We start from the raw sequence: 16,078 nt of genomic DNA, 5'->3' as shown, positions 1-16,078 counted from the left end.
TAATTGGATAGAAATACTGGTTCATTCACTTATTTATTTGACCTAATGCAGCGTACGAGTCGTTCCTGATGTACTCCCGCGTGACCAACATCGACAGCATCCACCTGACGGACGAGGCCGACCTCAACTCGCCGTACCCGCCCATACACGACAGGTAAGTGATGACTAGCCTGAAATTTCCGCGACTTTTTCGGGAAATATTACGCAAAACGGTTCTGTGTGGTTCCCTCCAAAAGAATGGGATCACTCTATCTATTCTATGGACATCCTAAAATGCGACTAAGGATCTTTTAGACGATGAGGTAGCAATTTGTCACTTTTTGGGTCTCATTTCCATCTTTGAGCCATACAGCTGAACGTGGCCTTTCAGTCTTTCTGAGACTGTTGTCTCTGTCTACCCCGTAAGGGATGGGGACGAGATTATTTGTATGTATTTCGGGAAATCTAAGTGCACCACTAGACGTCATAAGAAACCTGCACGCCTGCACGCCAAATTTATTTATTTACCCTGGTCTTACACTGGGAGAACACCAACAGATGAGAGATGTATCTTGTACAGCAGTGTGGTTACCGGTACAGGATATGTATTGTTCCTCTTTTTGTAATTAATGACACGTAACGCCAAAATAGAGGCGATGCAACCAAGTTTATTTATATGGTGTTTATGAGCAAAAACATCGTTTAGAGTTTTTCAGGTTTTTTTGTTTAGACAGACTAATAGATAATATCCTGTATCCCAGCGAGCTGATGCGTAACTGCATCAGCCTGGCGTACTGGTACCAGGAGTCGCGGCTGTTCTACTCCGACATCCAGCGCGGCTCCATCAACACCGCGCTCTTCAACGGCTCCGGTCACTCGCTGCTCCTGCCCAGTAAGTGCCTTCTTATCTCTCTGGAGAGGACCCCGGGGTGCGACATTTTGACCATGATCCAGGATTGGGTGAGTCAGGTTTTTACACAAAAAATTGGATAGCTACAGCTGATTCCTATCCTACTGTCACCTATTGCTCCACTAAATTACGCGTTATACGAGCCGAATCAAATTCAATCTAAACCTGTTCGGTCACAGAGGTGGGCGCAGTAGAAGGCATGGTGTTCGACTCGTCCTCGGGCTGGCTGTACTGGACCAGCAACAGCCCGGCGTGTATCCGAGGGGCCGACATGCGAGCCGCTTTAAAAGGCCTGACAGAACGGGCGGGCTCCACGGAACAAGCCGGCCAATCAGACTCCACCGTGGGAAGCAAGTCTGGACGGAAAGACTCGACGGTGGGAGACCAGACAGATGACACCTTGGAGAGTCGCGGACACAAGGGCGCCCCGAGGACGATATTGAGATTGCCTCGCGGAGATCACGTGCGGGGCATCGATATTGATGTCTGTGACAGGTACTTTACATTTTGACAGGGATTACTTTAAATTCTTATTCGTTTATATATGACCCATGTTTTATATGTTATTCAGAAGTTAAGGTTTTTCTGTTTGTAATGCAGAGTGGACAGTAGTGGTTAAAGAACAATAATAACTTTTCTAAGTTTAGTGACTTCTTTCTCTTTGAATGTTCCATATTGCTCGGGACAGGTTCCAAAGACACGACAAACGCTATTTTGTTATTGAGTGAGAGGATTGTTAGTTGTAGATAGAAGCTGAAATTCTGCATGTTAGTTTCTAGGAAAGTGTAATGATACGAGGATAGAACTACAGTTAATTTCGTGTATACAATCGCGAGCAAAAGTCAGCAATAATATGCGAACTTCCTCTCCTACCAGCCGCCTCTACTGGACAAACTGGAACGAGTCGCACCCGTCCATCCAGCGCGCGTACACGAGCGGGCTCGGGCTGCAGAGCATAGTGACCACCGACATCCTCATGCCCAACGGCCTGGCGCTGGACCACGCCGCCAAGAAGATCTACTGGGCCGACGCCAGGCTCGACAAGATCGAGAGGTGCGACTACGACGGCTCGCATAGACAGGTACACTACTTCAGATTTTACGGAATGAGGCGAGTGTCAATAGCATCTTCGGAAAACGAAGGCTTGTGTAATAAATAATCTTGGATCATCACTGCATTTGAAGATTGATGAAGCGAAAGAAGTGCAGGATCGTGACTAGTGGAAAGGACGTTACATGCTTCTATGAGGTCCCTCCTACTAGAGGTAGCAGTTTCTCATATTGCCTGGGTATCATTGGCAAGTGACATGTGACTAGCCACTTGCTTGATAGAAGAATCTCAAGTTGATTAGCCATTCTTTAATTTGATTTAAGAAAAGCATCTTACTCACGCTCATTTTCTCCGCTACCAGACCATGGACGCTGGCACTAGATGGAAGTACAAACCGTGTAACCCACGTTGTATTTGAATCCAGATAGTGACCCACTCGTCGGCGGAGCACCCGTTCGACGTGGCAGTGTTCGGGGACTACGTGTTCTGGACGGACTGGATCTCGCACGGCGTGTTCCGCGCGGACAAGCGCGCGGGCGACGTCATCGCGCTGCGGCGGGACGTGCAGAGACCCATGGCTATCGTGGTGGTGGCGCCGCAGCACCAGACCTGTGAGTTTGACCGTATTTTTTCCTTGACTTCACACCGTTGTGACTAGTTAAAAAGCGATTATAATCATTATAATTCTGGGGGTGGAGACGTCATCGGGTTTCAAGCAGGATCAAGGAGTGGGAAGTTTAATTAAACAAGATCTGCTGAGGTGAAGACGAGAACTTGAGTCGATATAAAACTTACATTCGAAGTTCTACGATACAAAGGTGTCATACTTTTCTTTGTGGCCTACTGACGCGATGACATCATATTTGTCACTTATGTTCCTGACTTGATAAGGGGATAAATCACAATGACATCCTCCGCTTTCTGGAGATATGCCCGGAGCCTACCTGTGATCAAGATCTTGGAGTAGTTGGTAGTTCAAACCCATGTGATACATGGCGACGTGTTCCTAACGATCTTTCACTCGTCGTAATATAGATGCGATAGGATTTAAACATTGTATCGCGCTTTTATTAAAGTTTTTTGAAAGACTACCGACGCTCAAAAGTCGACCAATATTCTAATTAATTGGCCTGTAATTGGCTCTTAAATGTTTATTTAATAAAATAGAATATATTTTAACAATAATGAGTTACATTAGCTGCTGGTCATCCAAATATATGAAATAAATATTTTTTCAAATTTCATCACGTTTCTCTTCCACATGTACATATTGTTGGGAATGAAAATAATATATGATCTCTATGCCCCAGGTTCCCCGGACCCGTGCGTCCCCCTGAACGGCGGCTGCGCAGAAGTCTGTCGCACTGACGCGGCTGGGCGCGCCGCGTGCTCGTGCTCGGCGGACCGCGTGCTCGCCGCCGACGGACGCGCTTGCATGCCCAAAGATTCCAGGTAAATCTTACCTTCAAACAATAACAACTTATTATATATTTTATTTATGGAGAACCTGGTGCTGAAGTTGATATTCACGCGAAATTTTCATTTGACGATTTAATTGCTCTTCTGGTGTTAATCCCGGTTACATTCTCACCTTTTAAGAGAAGGTCAAGGGTACGCCTTTTTGACCATGTACCTGGATTGGGTGAACCAGGTTTTTACACGAAGCATTTCCCGTCTGACTCCAGCTTGACCAACAAAATTCTTTACATTTTTGAAGGGGATAACATATGTTTATTGCCTACAAGCTATCAGCGACATGCTCGGCCAAGTGATCACAGACGTGTATTGTGGCAGATGCGCGGGCGACCAGTTCGCGTGCGCGGAGGGCCCGTGCGTGCCCGGCGCGCTGGCCTGCGACGGCGTGCCGCACTGCTCCGACGGCGGCTCCTCCAGCGACGAGGACCTCTACTACTGCAGTCAGTCTACTTGATTCTTCAACTGAACACTATTTTTTTTTTTTGTTTTTTTTTATAAGTTATTGTTCACTTATCCCTGATGCGACTACTTTCTTAGCGACGTTGTACACTTTTTCGAAAATTCGTAAAACCTTATCCGGTATCAAAAAATATGTCAACGGGTGTCATATTCTTTTAATATTCTAGTTTCCCCCTCTGCTGGTACTGTCGGAGTGCAACCCGATGTTTTTTCACTCGGTTCGTAGTTTTTTAATACGAGCCTTAACATGCACTACAAAAAGTTCAGAATTCTTAATGCTGACCCTACCTCTAAAAAATAAAACTTATTCGCAATCAACAAGAATGAGGTCCTTTTTTCTAAAGAAATGTCCACTACCATTTGCATAAACAGAAAGAGAGCTCTACTATTTTAATGTAGTAAAATTAAAAATGGGAGGCTGGGAAATATAATGTTTATAGTCAAGTATATCACAATGAATAGCCAATAATAGAATGTTTTGATTCGCAGCGTCCCGTGCGTGTCCGCCGGGCACGCTGCGCTGCGGCGCGGGCGGGCGCTGCGTGCGCGCCGCCGCCGTGTGCGACGGCCGCGCCGACTGCGACGACGCCGCCGACGAGGCCGACTGCGACTGTCCGCCGGACCACTACCAGTACTGCTGCCTTTGTTGTTACCACGTCATGTGCACAGATACGCGTGATAGTCGTGCGCCGCGAACTTAGACCTCGCGAATACTTTACAGAATTGGGAATGTCTCAAAAAAAATGATACCCTTATGATCTTTAAAATTCTATTGACAGATCCTACACACATTTTAATTTTCATCAAATCAATGTCGGAGCAAAGGTTCGAAAGTATCGCTTTACAAACATACATACATAAATCTCGCTTTTCGCCGATTTGATCAAATATTGTTACAAAACAATCATGTTCCCCCAAGTTGCGCTGAAGTACCCTGAACCGATCTTCTTGCATGAAGAGAGTCTCTGCTTATTTTTTTTGTGAAAGAATCGTAATTTTATATATAATAAGAAAAGTAAATTACCGATCATATATTATTGTCCGCCAGATGCGACGACGGCGCGTGCGTGGCGCTGTCGGCGCGCTGCGACGGCGAGCAGCAGTGCGCGGACGCCAGCGACGAGCGCGCGTGCGCCGCGCCCGCCTGCGCCGCGCTGGGCGCGGGCGCGCGGCCGTGCGCGCGCGGCGGCTGCTTCCTGCCCGCCTGGCGCTGCGACGGCCACGCCGACTGTCCCGACGGGTCTGACGAACACGATTGTGAACCTTCTACGCCAATAGGTCATGGTTCTAATTCATCTTTCTCACATTTGTTGGCGGGTTGTGACCAAAAGAAACGCCCTCTTCGCTAAATCTATGTTCGGGTTCGGGTATTAAATCTAGCTGTTTCTTCTCTGAGCATAACCCATCCTGCAGTCCTGTAATTACATTGATGTGACTGACTGAACTTTCTGCTTAACCGACCCGGAGCTGGACTGTTCTGACATCGACGACGCATAACCGGAATATTTTTAGTCTGTTCCTAAATCGAATCGCTCTCATCTCTGCGTGTTCCTGGTTGCACCCTCAATAGAAGGTTTTGGCACCTGGTGTCCGCCTTCCGACTTTTCTGTCTCTACTTAGTCCAGTTCCGGCATCCTCGGATTTCACTCCACTAGTTCGCATATCATCTTTTGTCCCTAAATCGAATAACTTCTACGAAATAGAATTCTGACTCTGTAAATTTGTTCCGACAGATGTAACAACGGAAGAGATTCCCGCGGGATGCGCGTGGGACCAGTTCACCTGTTCCCGCGATCCATTAGAATGCATCCCGTTGTCGTGGCGCTGTGACGGACACGCCGACTGCAGCGACGGCGCAGACGAGACTTTACACTGTCGTGAGTCTGAGTTATCCAATATTTGTCTCAAAGGCTTCCTTCAAATCTCTATGATTTAACTCAATGTTTCTTATTCCAATTTAAAAATTATTCACTTTTTACGTCAACAAAAAAAAAAAAACAATTGTTTTTTTTTCCGCAAACTGGCTGAACAACAGACAATCTGTAGTTATGATTAATACTTGTTTATTTGAGAAGTAATTAGTAGTTAGAGGTGAAAAGTCTTGGGCCCTGGAAAGAATAACGTGGTTAAATACGAAACGCTCTAAGTAATTGCCTGACTTACCCTCTCCCGACGGAACCGCAATAAAAGCCAATGTGGTGCAGCTCATACCTAGTTGGTTTTCATTGCAGGGCACACCAACATCACGTGCCTAGCTTCGCAGTTCACGTGCGGCGCTAGTGGCGCATGCGTTCCTTTATCAGCCCGCTGTGACGGCGCCAGCGACTGTCCTCGAGGAGAGGACGAGCGCGACTGCGCGTGCGCAGGGTTCGTTTGTCGCGCTTCTGGCCGCTGTTTACGCATGGTAAGTTGCCTACTGTATTTTCTTATAAAGACCATTAGATCGCGGGTGTACCTACGCCTCTGAAACTTCGAATGCAATTTCAACTAGAGAAAAAATAAGGTATTATCTGGCTTCAAGGACAAACTCCAACTATCACTGTACCAATGCTACTGGAACTTCAGACAGCAATTACACCTAGAAAAAAAATAGGGTATAATCCGGCTTGAAGGACCAACTCCAAAGTGCTCACTACTACACTACATAGAATGGTGTATATGATCAATGATATATTGATTAGATTTTTTTATTTATAGCGGACTGGTGGTAATTTGTTTGTTTACTTGCACTTCTCGAGTATGAATTTTGTGCGGCATTCATTACGGACGTTGACAAAGTTTAAAAATCATGTAAATTGGCCAATACGAGCAGCATGATAGTATAGGGGATTTAATTCATAACTTGAATATGTTGTACAAATCTTGCAGAGTCTATACTGCGACGGTGACCGCGACTGCGCGGACGGCTCCGACGAGCCGGCGGGCTGCCCCGCGCTGTACCCCGGCATGCTGCCCCCCGCCACGGAGTCCCCCGACCCGCTGTCCCCCGACCCGCTGTCCCCCGACCCGCTGTCCCCCGCCGCGCCCCGGGCCCTGTGCCCGGCGCGGGGCGCTATCTACTGTAGCGGCCGGTGCGTGCCCGCCAATGCTGTGTGCGACGGAAGGGATCATTGTTTAGATGGATTAGGAGAAGGTAATACTAAGGCTTACGCGGTTTCTACCGCCTAGTTGTTAACACGCCAACTACCGCCACTATACACACTAACAGAGTCCGTATTTATTAATAGTATAATATAATGCACCTCGAAAGTTTAAATTTAAAGATTCATATATCGGATTTACCTAAGGGTTTCAAGTCAGGTTATCTGTTATTGTTTTTTTATTTATTCCCATAATGATATTTTCAGTTATCCCTTGCCATTAGTTAAAACTCGGCGATGTCTGTCACATGACCGAAACTAACCGGTGCACTGAATTTGCCGATGTATTGTAACAACAGGCGCAGGCTCCGACGAAGACCCCGCTATGTGCAGCTCGTACCAGTCGGCACTCGGCGGCGAGTCGGGCGCGGCGGGCGGGCGCGGCGCGTGCGCGCGGGCGCAGTGGCGCTGCCGCGGCGGCGCGTGCGTGCCGCGCGCCGCGCTGTGCGACGGCGAGGACGACTGCGGCGACTACAGCGACGAGGCCGGATGCAGTACTGTATCTTATTTTTTACACTAGCTGATGGCAGTTTAGGGATATACTATCCGGGTGCTAAATTTCCTAAAAATCCGTCCAGTAGATTTTGAATGAAAGAATAAAAAACTTTAGCATTAAGTAGAATGCGTCGACAAAGCGTAGACAGAGATGATGTGCGCAAAGTGGACTTCGTACTTAGTAGTATAGCTGTAGACGTGCAACCAATAAACAAAACATAGTCCAAATAACCTTTCATTTTGAAGTCTGTTGAAATGTACACATAGATACGATACATTTCTTGTGTTAGGTAAGGCAGCAATGATAAAGATAAATAGAAAATGATGCAAAAATGTAAACGAACTGTCGGTAGAAAATGATACGGGAACGTATTTGTTTAGACATAAACGAGTGCCTGGTGAACAACGGCGGGTGCGCGCACAACTGCTCGGAGCTGGCCGTGGGGCGCGGCTGCTGGTGCCGCGCGGGCTGGCGGGCGCGCGGCGCGGCCTGCGCCGACGTGGACGAGTGCCTGGAGGACCAGCCCTGCGATCAACGGTGCAGGTATGCCGAGTATTAGCTAGCGACTGTCACTGGAATCATACATACACACTATCATGCCTGTCTCCCATTGGGGTAAGCACAGACTATTGGTTTCTACTTGACACGATCCTTACAGACTTGTCCCGCTTCCTCTACACTATTTACTACTTTTTTTTGGCGGGTAGCAGCTAAAAAAGTTAGACGTGTTTTTGTTATCCTCTTAATTTAATTTATTTTTATTATAATTCTATATATATTATTAATGAGTGACAATTGCTTATAACTTCTCTTGGTGTCGTATATTATAGTCTCGTTATCGTTGCAACAGTGAGTGAACGTTTACTTGTTAAAAATCAGTGGATCTCAAACTTTCGTGACTCAAAATAAAATAATGTATACCTGCGCTAGTTGTGGCAGTCAGCACTCCGAGGGAACCATTTGTAGTGCTTGTAAACAGCACTATGACTTCTCTTGTTCTGGAGTTACTGAAGCTGGATACCGTAAGCTCGGCGACAGGAAGAATACATGGAAATGTCCCAAATGTAAATCTGGATCGTCACAATCAGGTGCCTTATCTCCACAACCTAGCCAATTGGATAGGATGCAGGATCAGTTGAATAAAATCATGCTCCAACTTGCCACATTTGCATCTGTAGCTGAAGATGTAAAAATTATAAAACGTGATGTTGGGAGCCTAAAAGAATCAGTGGAGATGGCTCACGAGAGGTTAAATAGTTTTTGTGTCAAAGTTAATGCCATAGAAGCACAAGTTGTAGAAGTACAGAAGGTAGCAGAGGAAGTCCCTGTTTTAAAAGAAGAAATAAATAAGCTGAAGCAGGAACTTCGGGAAAGGGACCAATGGGCTAGGGCCAACAATGTGGAAATTCGAGGAATCCCTCTAAAGAAAAATGAAAATCTTTATGAAATTATAAATAGAATCACATCTTTGTGCAACTTCTCGGTGAGGAAAGAAGATATTAACTACATTGCACGTATTCCCACACGGTCTGCAGCTTCTGAGAAACCAATAGTGGTATCTCTCAACAACCGCTACACCAAAGACGAGTTTGTAGCATTAGCAAGGAAGAATAAAGAACTTAACCTCTTGAATTTGGGCTTCGGCACGGCGGGAAGCTTCTATGTCAATGATCATTTGACTCAGTTTAATAAAGAACTGCTAAGAAGGGCAAAATCTTTGGCGAAAGAAAATAATTTTCAATATGTTTGGGTCAAATATTGTAAAATTATGGTCCGAAGAACGGATTCATCACCGATAATTTTTATAAAAAGCGAAAAAGACTTACAAAAAATAACATGATTTATTTTTGTCTTACGTTTTTCATACTAATAGATAATAACTTAATTTTCAGTTTGGGAACCATGTGTTGTTTACGTGAATTGGGATTCTCGGAAATATTGTTTACAATGGGTTGTGGCATTAATTATCTAAACGGAGTAAGTACGGATATGCGCTTACATTTTTCGCTCGTTTATGCATTTTCAATTAGGGTCAATATTGCGTGTAAAGGTTCTGTGTGGCAACTCTTATCTGTACTCGTCGCACTAATACAAATGTGCCTTAGTAACAGGTATGATTCGATTTTACATTATTACTTGTTGTATGTATACTCTAATGCCTACGCTGATGGTCATTATTTGCGTGTGTTAATGAACACATTGAGTGAAATTTCGAGTTATTTATGTTATCCTTGTATAATCTATAGTTTATTACATTGTTGCAAATTAGGAATATTTATTATTATAATAAATCAATATTATACTCATATTACTCATCTATTAGGTACTATATTCATCATTACGTGTTTTATGAGAAAAGTGTTTTGCTTTAGTTTGTTTCTATTTAGTTATTGCTTAAATATTTCCGGGCCTTGATAAAATGAGCATTTATTATCAAAATACCAGAGGATTAAGAAGCAAAACACACATTTTTAAACGGAATTTATTGATGAATCAATATGACGTCATATCGATTACAGAAACTTGGTTGAAAGATGGCATTTGTGATAATGAATTGTTTGATGATAGGTACATTGTGTGGAGGAATGACAGGTTGTATTCACGTACTTTAGAAAAACTTGGAGGAGGAGTGATTTGTGCTACGCGACGCGATTTAGCCGCGGTAGGTCGTCCTGAGTGGAGCTCCACCGCCGAGGACCTGTGGGTAACTGTTACGCAACGCATGAGCGACCGGCAACTTAAAAAGACACACTTTTGTACTATTTATTTATGCTCGGAAAAACATGGATATTCGTTCAATAGCCAACTGCAAAATTTCTCAGACAGATTATCCATGATCGTAAATTCAAACCCTAATGATTTCTTTGTTATATTAGGAGACTTTAATTTAAGCAACGTTGATTGGTCGCATGTTGGTGGAGAATTGCAGCCATCGGGGATAGCGGGCGAAAGCCAGGTATATTTTTTTGATACCATTTCGGAGTGTAATTTAATACAATTTAATCATTTCCGGAATGTTAGCAAAAGCCGGATATTGGACTTGGTATTTAGCAATACTGATCTATTGGTTGATTGTTGTGAGGATCCGTTGGTACCCGAGGACGACCATCATAAAACGTTAAATATTTATTTACCTTTATCCACCGTTGAAGTTCAGAAAGTAAAACCTAAGCTAAAATATTTTTATGAGTCCGGTGATTATGATAAAATTAATTCACTCTTAATGGAAATCGACTGGGATGTGTGCTTAAATAGCGAAAGTTTAGAAAGTGCAGTAACATATTTTTATCAATGCCTATATGATATTAGAGATAAGCACATACCTAGCAAAATTATTCAACCAAATTCGTATCCGCCGTGGTATAATGCTGCTTTAAAAAAAGTTTTAAAGGAGAAATTTAAATTTTTATTGAAATTCCGTAAATACCGTAATACATCTGATTATAACACATTTTCGTTACTTCGTAAAAGAGCAAAGTCCTTAGAGCAGAGATGTTATACTGAATATATAAAACATACTGAGAATTCAATAGGAGAAAATCCTAAACTTTTTTGGTCTTTTATTAAATCTAATAAAAATGGATGTAACTCGCTTCCTGCTACTATGACATATAATAATCAATCGGCTGACTCTGGAGAAGAAGTATGTGATCTTTTTGCAACATACTTTGAGTCGATATTTATGTCTAACTCCTCTATTCAAGAGGACGTATCCTATTGCGGCAACACGCCTAATATTAACCAATATCAAACTATTAGTGGCATTTCTATTGATCCTGAATATATTTATGAGTTGCTTAAGTCCATAGATATAAGAAAGGGTGCAGGGCCTGATAATATTTCGCCAATATTTATTGTACATTGTGCAAAAGCATTAGTAATACCACTAAGTATACTCTTCAAGCGGTCCATCAAGGATGGTGTTGTTCCAAAATTATGGAAATCGGCGTTTATTACGCCAGTCCACAAAAAAGGAAATAAAAGTGATGTCACAAATTATCGTCCGGTTTCAAAATTGTGTATTTTTGAAAAAATCTTTGAACGTATTGTCTATACACAAGTTTATGATGCCCTTTCAAATATTTTTATTGACCAGCAACATGGATTCTTAAAAAACCGCTCAACTAATTCTAATTTAATATCGTTTATTGATTACGTAGTAGAACATATGGAGTCCGGAGGGCAGGTAGATTCCATTTTCACTGATTTCAGTAAAGCATTTGACCGTATAAATCATTGTATTCTCTTACAAAAGTTATCTTTGGCAGGCATCCATGGAAATTTATTTCGATGGTTTACCTCTTATATACAAAATCGGTCTCAGGCTGTTGCGGTAAATGGTTATACATCAAGATGGAGTCTGGTTCCCTCTGGTGTACCCCAAGGATCATTGTTAGGCCCTTTGCTGTTTAATATCTTTATTAATGATATATCTTCTTGTTTCGATCATTGTGAATTTTTGTTATACGCAGATGACATGAAAATCTTCAAAAAGGTAAATAGTGTTGAGGATTGTAATTTAATACAATCGGATCTGCAAAGAGTTGAAGAATATTGCGAGCGTAATAAGTTGGACCTGAATGTATCTAAATGTCATGTCATCACATTCACTCGTAAGTTAGAACCTACACTGTTCCAATATAAACTCAAAGGTCAAATATTTAATCGCGTAGACAAAATTCTGGACCTGGGCGTCATGCATGATACCAAATTAACTTATGAAGACCATGTAGATGTTATTGTGAAGAAAGCAAGTAAATCGTTGGGATTCATCATCAGATCTTGTTCGCAGTTTTCTTCTATTAAATTAATAAAAAATTTGTATTGTTCCTTTGTTCGTAGTATACTTGAATACTGTTCTCAGGTATGGAATCCTCAATACAATATTTATATCGACAGAATTGAGTCTATTCAGCGTAGGTTGTTGAGATACATACAGAATAAAAGCGGTCATTACGTGGAGGGTTATAGTGAGAGATGTAAGAAACATCACTTACTGCCACTAAGAGAAAGACGTAATATTGCAGACATTGTGCAACTTGTAAAAATAGCGCAATCTAAAGTTAATGCGCCTTATCTCTTATCAAGGATCAATCTAAGAGTTTCAAATAGAACTATGAGAAATCCTAACATTTTGTTTATACCTCAATGTGCCACAAACTACAGAAAAAATACATTCTTTTTGCGTGCTTCTGAGTCTCTTAATAGGTGCACAAATATTGATGAACTTGATTTATTTAACTCGAGCGTTAATACATTCAAAAATAAACTATGCAAACGTTGGTTTGACATGGTTCCCTAACTCAGTTATTAACTCAGTTGTTAGTGAGATGTTACTTACTAGTTATAAGGAGTTTATTCGTTCTAGATAACCTTATTCTTTTTCCTGTCCATTACATTTTATTATTGTATTCTCTTTAGGTATACTTACATTTTGATTTTGTTTTTTTTTTGGTTAACCATTATAATTAGTTGACAAGTAAGTTTACTGAAAATCATATGCGAAAACTTCATAATTGTGCTTTTTGTTATTTGTTTTATTAATATTTAAGAAGATTTGTACTGTTCAGTTTTCCGAATAAAATAAAATAAAAATAAATAAATTACTCTTTTCATGCATATTCGACGATTACGTGGGGCACATCCCTACTAACACTCCCTTTTTAATTTAATAAATATGAATAAATTCTTGGAATCTTTAGTCTTTAAAATGTGCTCCATCAGTTGTCAACTCCGTCGTTATAAGATTTTTTCATCTTTTATTGATCCGAATTTGACGTGACAACGTCGGTTTGTTAGACTAGAAAGAGACTCTTCTATCGTTTGCATCAGTATTCTTTTTCTTGACGAATTCCAACGGTACTCCACAAGGACGTCACTTTAGACCAATACGAAATGTCTGTTGGCAGGAACACCATGGGCAGTTTCGTGTGCTCCTGCGTTGACGGTTACCGGCTCATGGAAGATGGCGTCAACTGCGCTCCTATTACGGGTAAAAAATACTATATTGTCATTAGCTACGCTAGATAAATAATATATTGCCAATCGCTATAAAGAATTCATGAAGTCTATTGTCTATAAAACATGGAAAAATTCTGAAATAGTCAAAAGTCCAGATGCAGAATCACAATATGTAAGTCTAGTTTCATTTAAGCTCCCTTCGGATAATGTGTAAAAGTTGACAAGTAAACAAGACGTCGTTAAAGCTCATTTCACTGCAGCACTTGGACAGTCTCATTAGATTTTTTCTTTGCTTGCAGCTGGTCGTTCATCCCTAATCTTCACGAACCGCTACTACATCCGGCGCACGTGGCTCGGCGCCCAGCCTTCCACCAGCCTGCTCGTGAGGAACCTCACCAACGCGGTCGCCTTGGACATGGACTGGAAGGCCGGCTGTCTGTACTGGAGCGACGTCACCAGGCTCGGCAGCTCCATCAAGCGCTGGTGCAAGCTGGACCACGCCGGGGACGCCGATGATTCTCACGAGGTTGTTGTTTACCAATCTATCAACGGAATGACCTCTTGGAAAACCGTTTAAAGGATGCTGTCACTATTTGAAACTTAATTCTATAGTTGAGCCACCGCGCTAAGCGTGGCCTTCGAGTTATTTCGAAGCTCTGCTCTGGCTCTGCCTTCAAAGATGTTTGAAAACTGCTTCGATGAAATTAAGACAGTGCTGCTTTGGTTTTTACACTATTCAACTTTTGTTTTCACATTGTAAACGAGCCATCCAAGCATACTTTGATGACGTGGTATCAAAACTTTTTATACTATACTACTTATTGATAGTTACTTAACCGATGTCCGTGTGGTAATATCGTTATAATAATTTCTCCCACCAGCTTCTCCACGGCGCGACTCTCCAGAACCCGGACGGGCTGGCCGTGGACTGGGTGGCGGGCAACCTGTACTGGTGCGACAAGGGCACCGACACGCTGGAGGTGTCGCTGCTGGACGGCAGGCACCGCCGCGTGCTGCTGCGCGGGGGGCTCCGCGAGCCCCGGGCGCTGGCTCTGCATCCGCAGCGAGGGTGAGCGGGGACGGGGGCTGATCCCACAAATTGTATAAGCTCCCTAAATTCTAGGTCAAACTCCGGTCCGACACTGATTTTTGACGGTGGTTTGGGCAACAAATAGTTCGACGACATGATCACTCGTTTTCATGTTCAGGATTCAGCGTAAAGATGTAGCGACATTATCTTTTCGTTTTCAAGTAGACACTACAAATAAACCCCTTAACATATCCCTCTCACTCCACTTTTCAGTAATAGATCATTATAACAAATGTTTTTTTTACATTTGTCCAGGACTTTATACTGGTCGGACTGGGGTTCCGAGGCGCACATCGGCCGCGCCGGCATGGACGGCTCGTCCCGCGCCGTGCTGCTGCGCGACGGGCTCGGCTGGCCCAACGCCCTGACGGTGTCGCACCCCTCCAATGAGCTGTACTTCGCGGACGCCAGGGAAGACTATATCGCCGTGTTGCCTCTGGGACAGGACTCGCCGGAGGTTCGCGTGTTGTTCCATAGAGGTCAGTATAGTGCACTTAGTGCTATTTTATCATCTCTTGTTGGAAATGGCATCATGTGGCAAATTTACCATGTCTACTATTATCAGTAATTTCAGCTTTCGATGAGCTACAATTTTATGAATTCTTTCTCTAGCTTTTTTTACTAACTTTACAGTAAGTACAAGAAGTATTTTTCGATAAAAATATGCAATTATAACAAACTATATACCGCGAGCCTTAGACACAGAAAGAGAAGGGTCAGAAGTGGGATTTCAAAATTTTGAATCCCACTGACTTCCCATATATTTTAAATTAATATAGGTTTAAAACTATGTTATGAATATAAATATGTTTGTAACAGAAAGCCAGCCCTGGCTGCGCCTGCACCACGTGTTCGCGCTGGCGGCGTGGGAGGGCCGCGTGTACTGGTCCGACTGGGAGACGCGCGCGGTGGAGTCCTGCTTGAGGAGGCCCATACGGAACTACAAGGTCGGTTCATTCATTCATTCAATTAAAAGTAGTTCAATTATGTTTAGAAATAATCGGAGGTTTTCAGTGACGGTGACGGACATGGCTACGCCAGAAGTAACGTGTGCCACCTCTCTCTTAAGGACCGCCCGGTTGTGATGCGCCTCGTTGCACCAGACGGTTATTATGTGCAATTTTAGCCTGATAAAATTACATACGGCAGTACATATACATAAGCCAAACTTACCTAATGACCTTTTTCGTTCTATCTCAAATTAAAATTCAAACTTTTTCAAATTCAGGCAAGCGAGATGTGGCCTAGGTTGGTGCCCGCAAGCTCAAATACTGATAAATATAATGCCGTATGGTTCTCGGTCCCAATATAAAAAAAGAATAGGACCACTCAATCTCTTTCCCATAAATGACGAATAGGCAACTAAGGCATAAGCTTATAAACTTGGGATTCTTCTTTTAGGAGATGGGCTAGCAACCTGTCACTATTTGAATCTCAATTCTATCATTAAGCCTAATAGCTGAACGCGGCCTATTGGTCTTTCAAGACTGCTGGCTCTGTCCACCCCGCAAGAGATA

General features: G+C 42.9%; 2 protein-coding genes across 2 annotated transcripts in view; both read left to right on the top strand.

Moving 5' to 3' along the window:
- The window catches only part of LOC106140486 (prolow-density lipoprotein receptor-related protein 1), a 75,101-nt gene that overhangs the window by 35,271 nt on the left and 23,752 nt on the right, over positions 1–16,078 (top strand). Inside the window, exons 44-62 of the mRNA XM_060951242.1 lie at positions 52–154; positions 741–871; positions 1,069–1,384; positions 1,766–1,970; positions 2,364–2,550; positions 3,250–3,391; positions 3,734–3,855; positions 4,364–4,505; positions 4,923–5,152; positions 5,608–5,751; positions 6,106–6,278; positions 6,743–7,007; positions 7,314–7,508; positions 7,891–8,053; positions 13,420–13,502; positions 13,771–13,997; positions 14,353–14,540; positions 14,817–15,040; positions 15,381–15,508. Of these exons, the coding sequence (XP_060807225.1) occupies positions 52–154; positions 741–871; positions 1,069–1,384; positions 1,766–1,970; positions 2,364–2,550; positions 3,250–3,391; positions 3,734–3,855; positions 4,364–4,505; positions 4,923–5,152; positions 5,608–5,751; positions 6,106–6,278; positions 6,743–7,007; positions 7,314–7,508; positions 7,891–8,053; positions 13,420–13,502; positions 13,771–13,997; positions 14,353–14,540; positions 14,817–15,040; positions 15,381–15,508 (3,368 nt within the window). The remainder of the gene's footprint in view (positions 1–51; positions 155–740; positions 872–1,068; positions 1,385–1,765; positions 1,971–2,363; positions 2,551–3,249; positions 3,392–3,733; positions 3,856–4,363; positions 4,506–4,922; positions 5,153–5,607; positions 5,752–6,105; positions 6,279–6,742; positions 7,008–7,313; positions 7,509–7,890; positions 8,054–13,419; positions 13,503–13,770; positions 13,998–14,352; positions 14,541–14,816; positions 15,041–15,380; positions 15,509–16,078) is intronic.
- On the top strand, positions 8,634–9,375 carry LOC132903298 (uncharacterized). Its single transcript, XM_060951241.1, has one exon. The coding sequence runs from the start codon at positions 8,634–8,636 to the stop codon at positions 9,348–9,350; it is 717 nt and encodes a 238-aa protein (XP_060807224.1). The 3' UTR covers positions 9,351–9,375.

This window comes from Amyelois transitella, chromosome 24 (assembly GCF_032362555.1).
Source record: "Amyelois transitella isolate CPQ chromosome 24, ilAmyTran1.1, whole genome shotgun sequence".
In the NCBI taxonomy this organism is placed as follows: Eukaryota; Metazoa; Arthropoda; class Insecta; order Lepidoptera; family Pyralidae; genus Amyelois; species Amyelois transitella.
The sequence above is the reverse complement of the archived record's forward strand: the minus strand, read 5'-3'. Positions and strand labels throughout refer to the sequence as shown.

Bases quoted from the DNA above. Each gene is read 5' to 3' on its own strand.
- LOC132903298 (XM_060951241.1), top strand. From the start codon at position 8,634: ATGCAGGATCAGTTGAATAAAATCATGCTCCAACTTGCCACATTTGCA.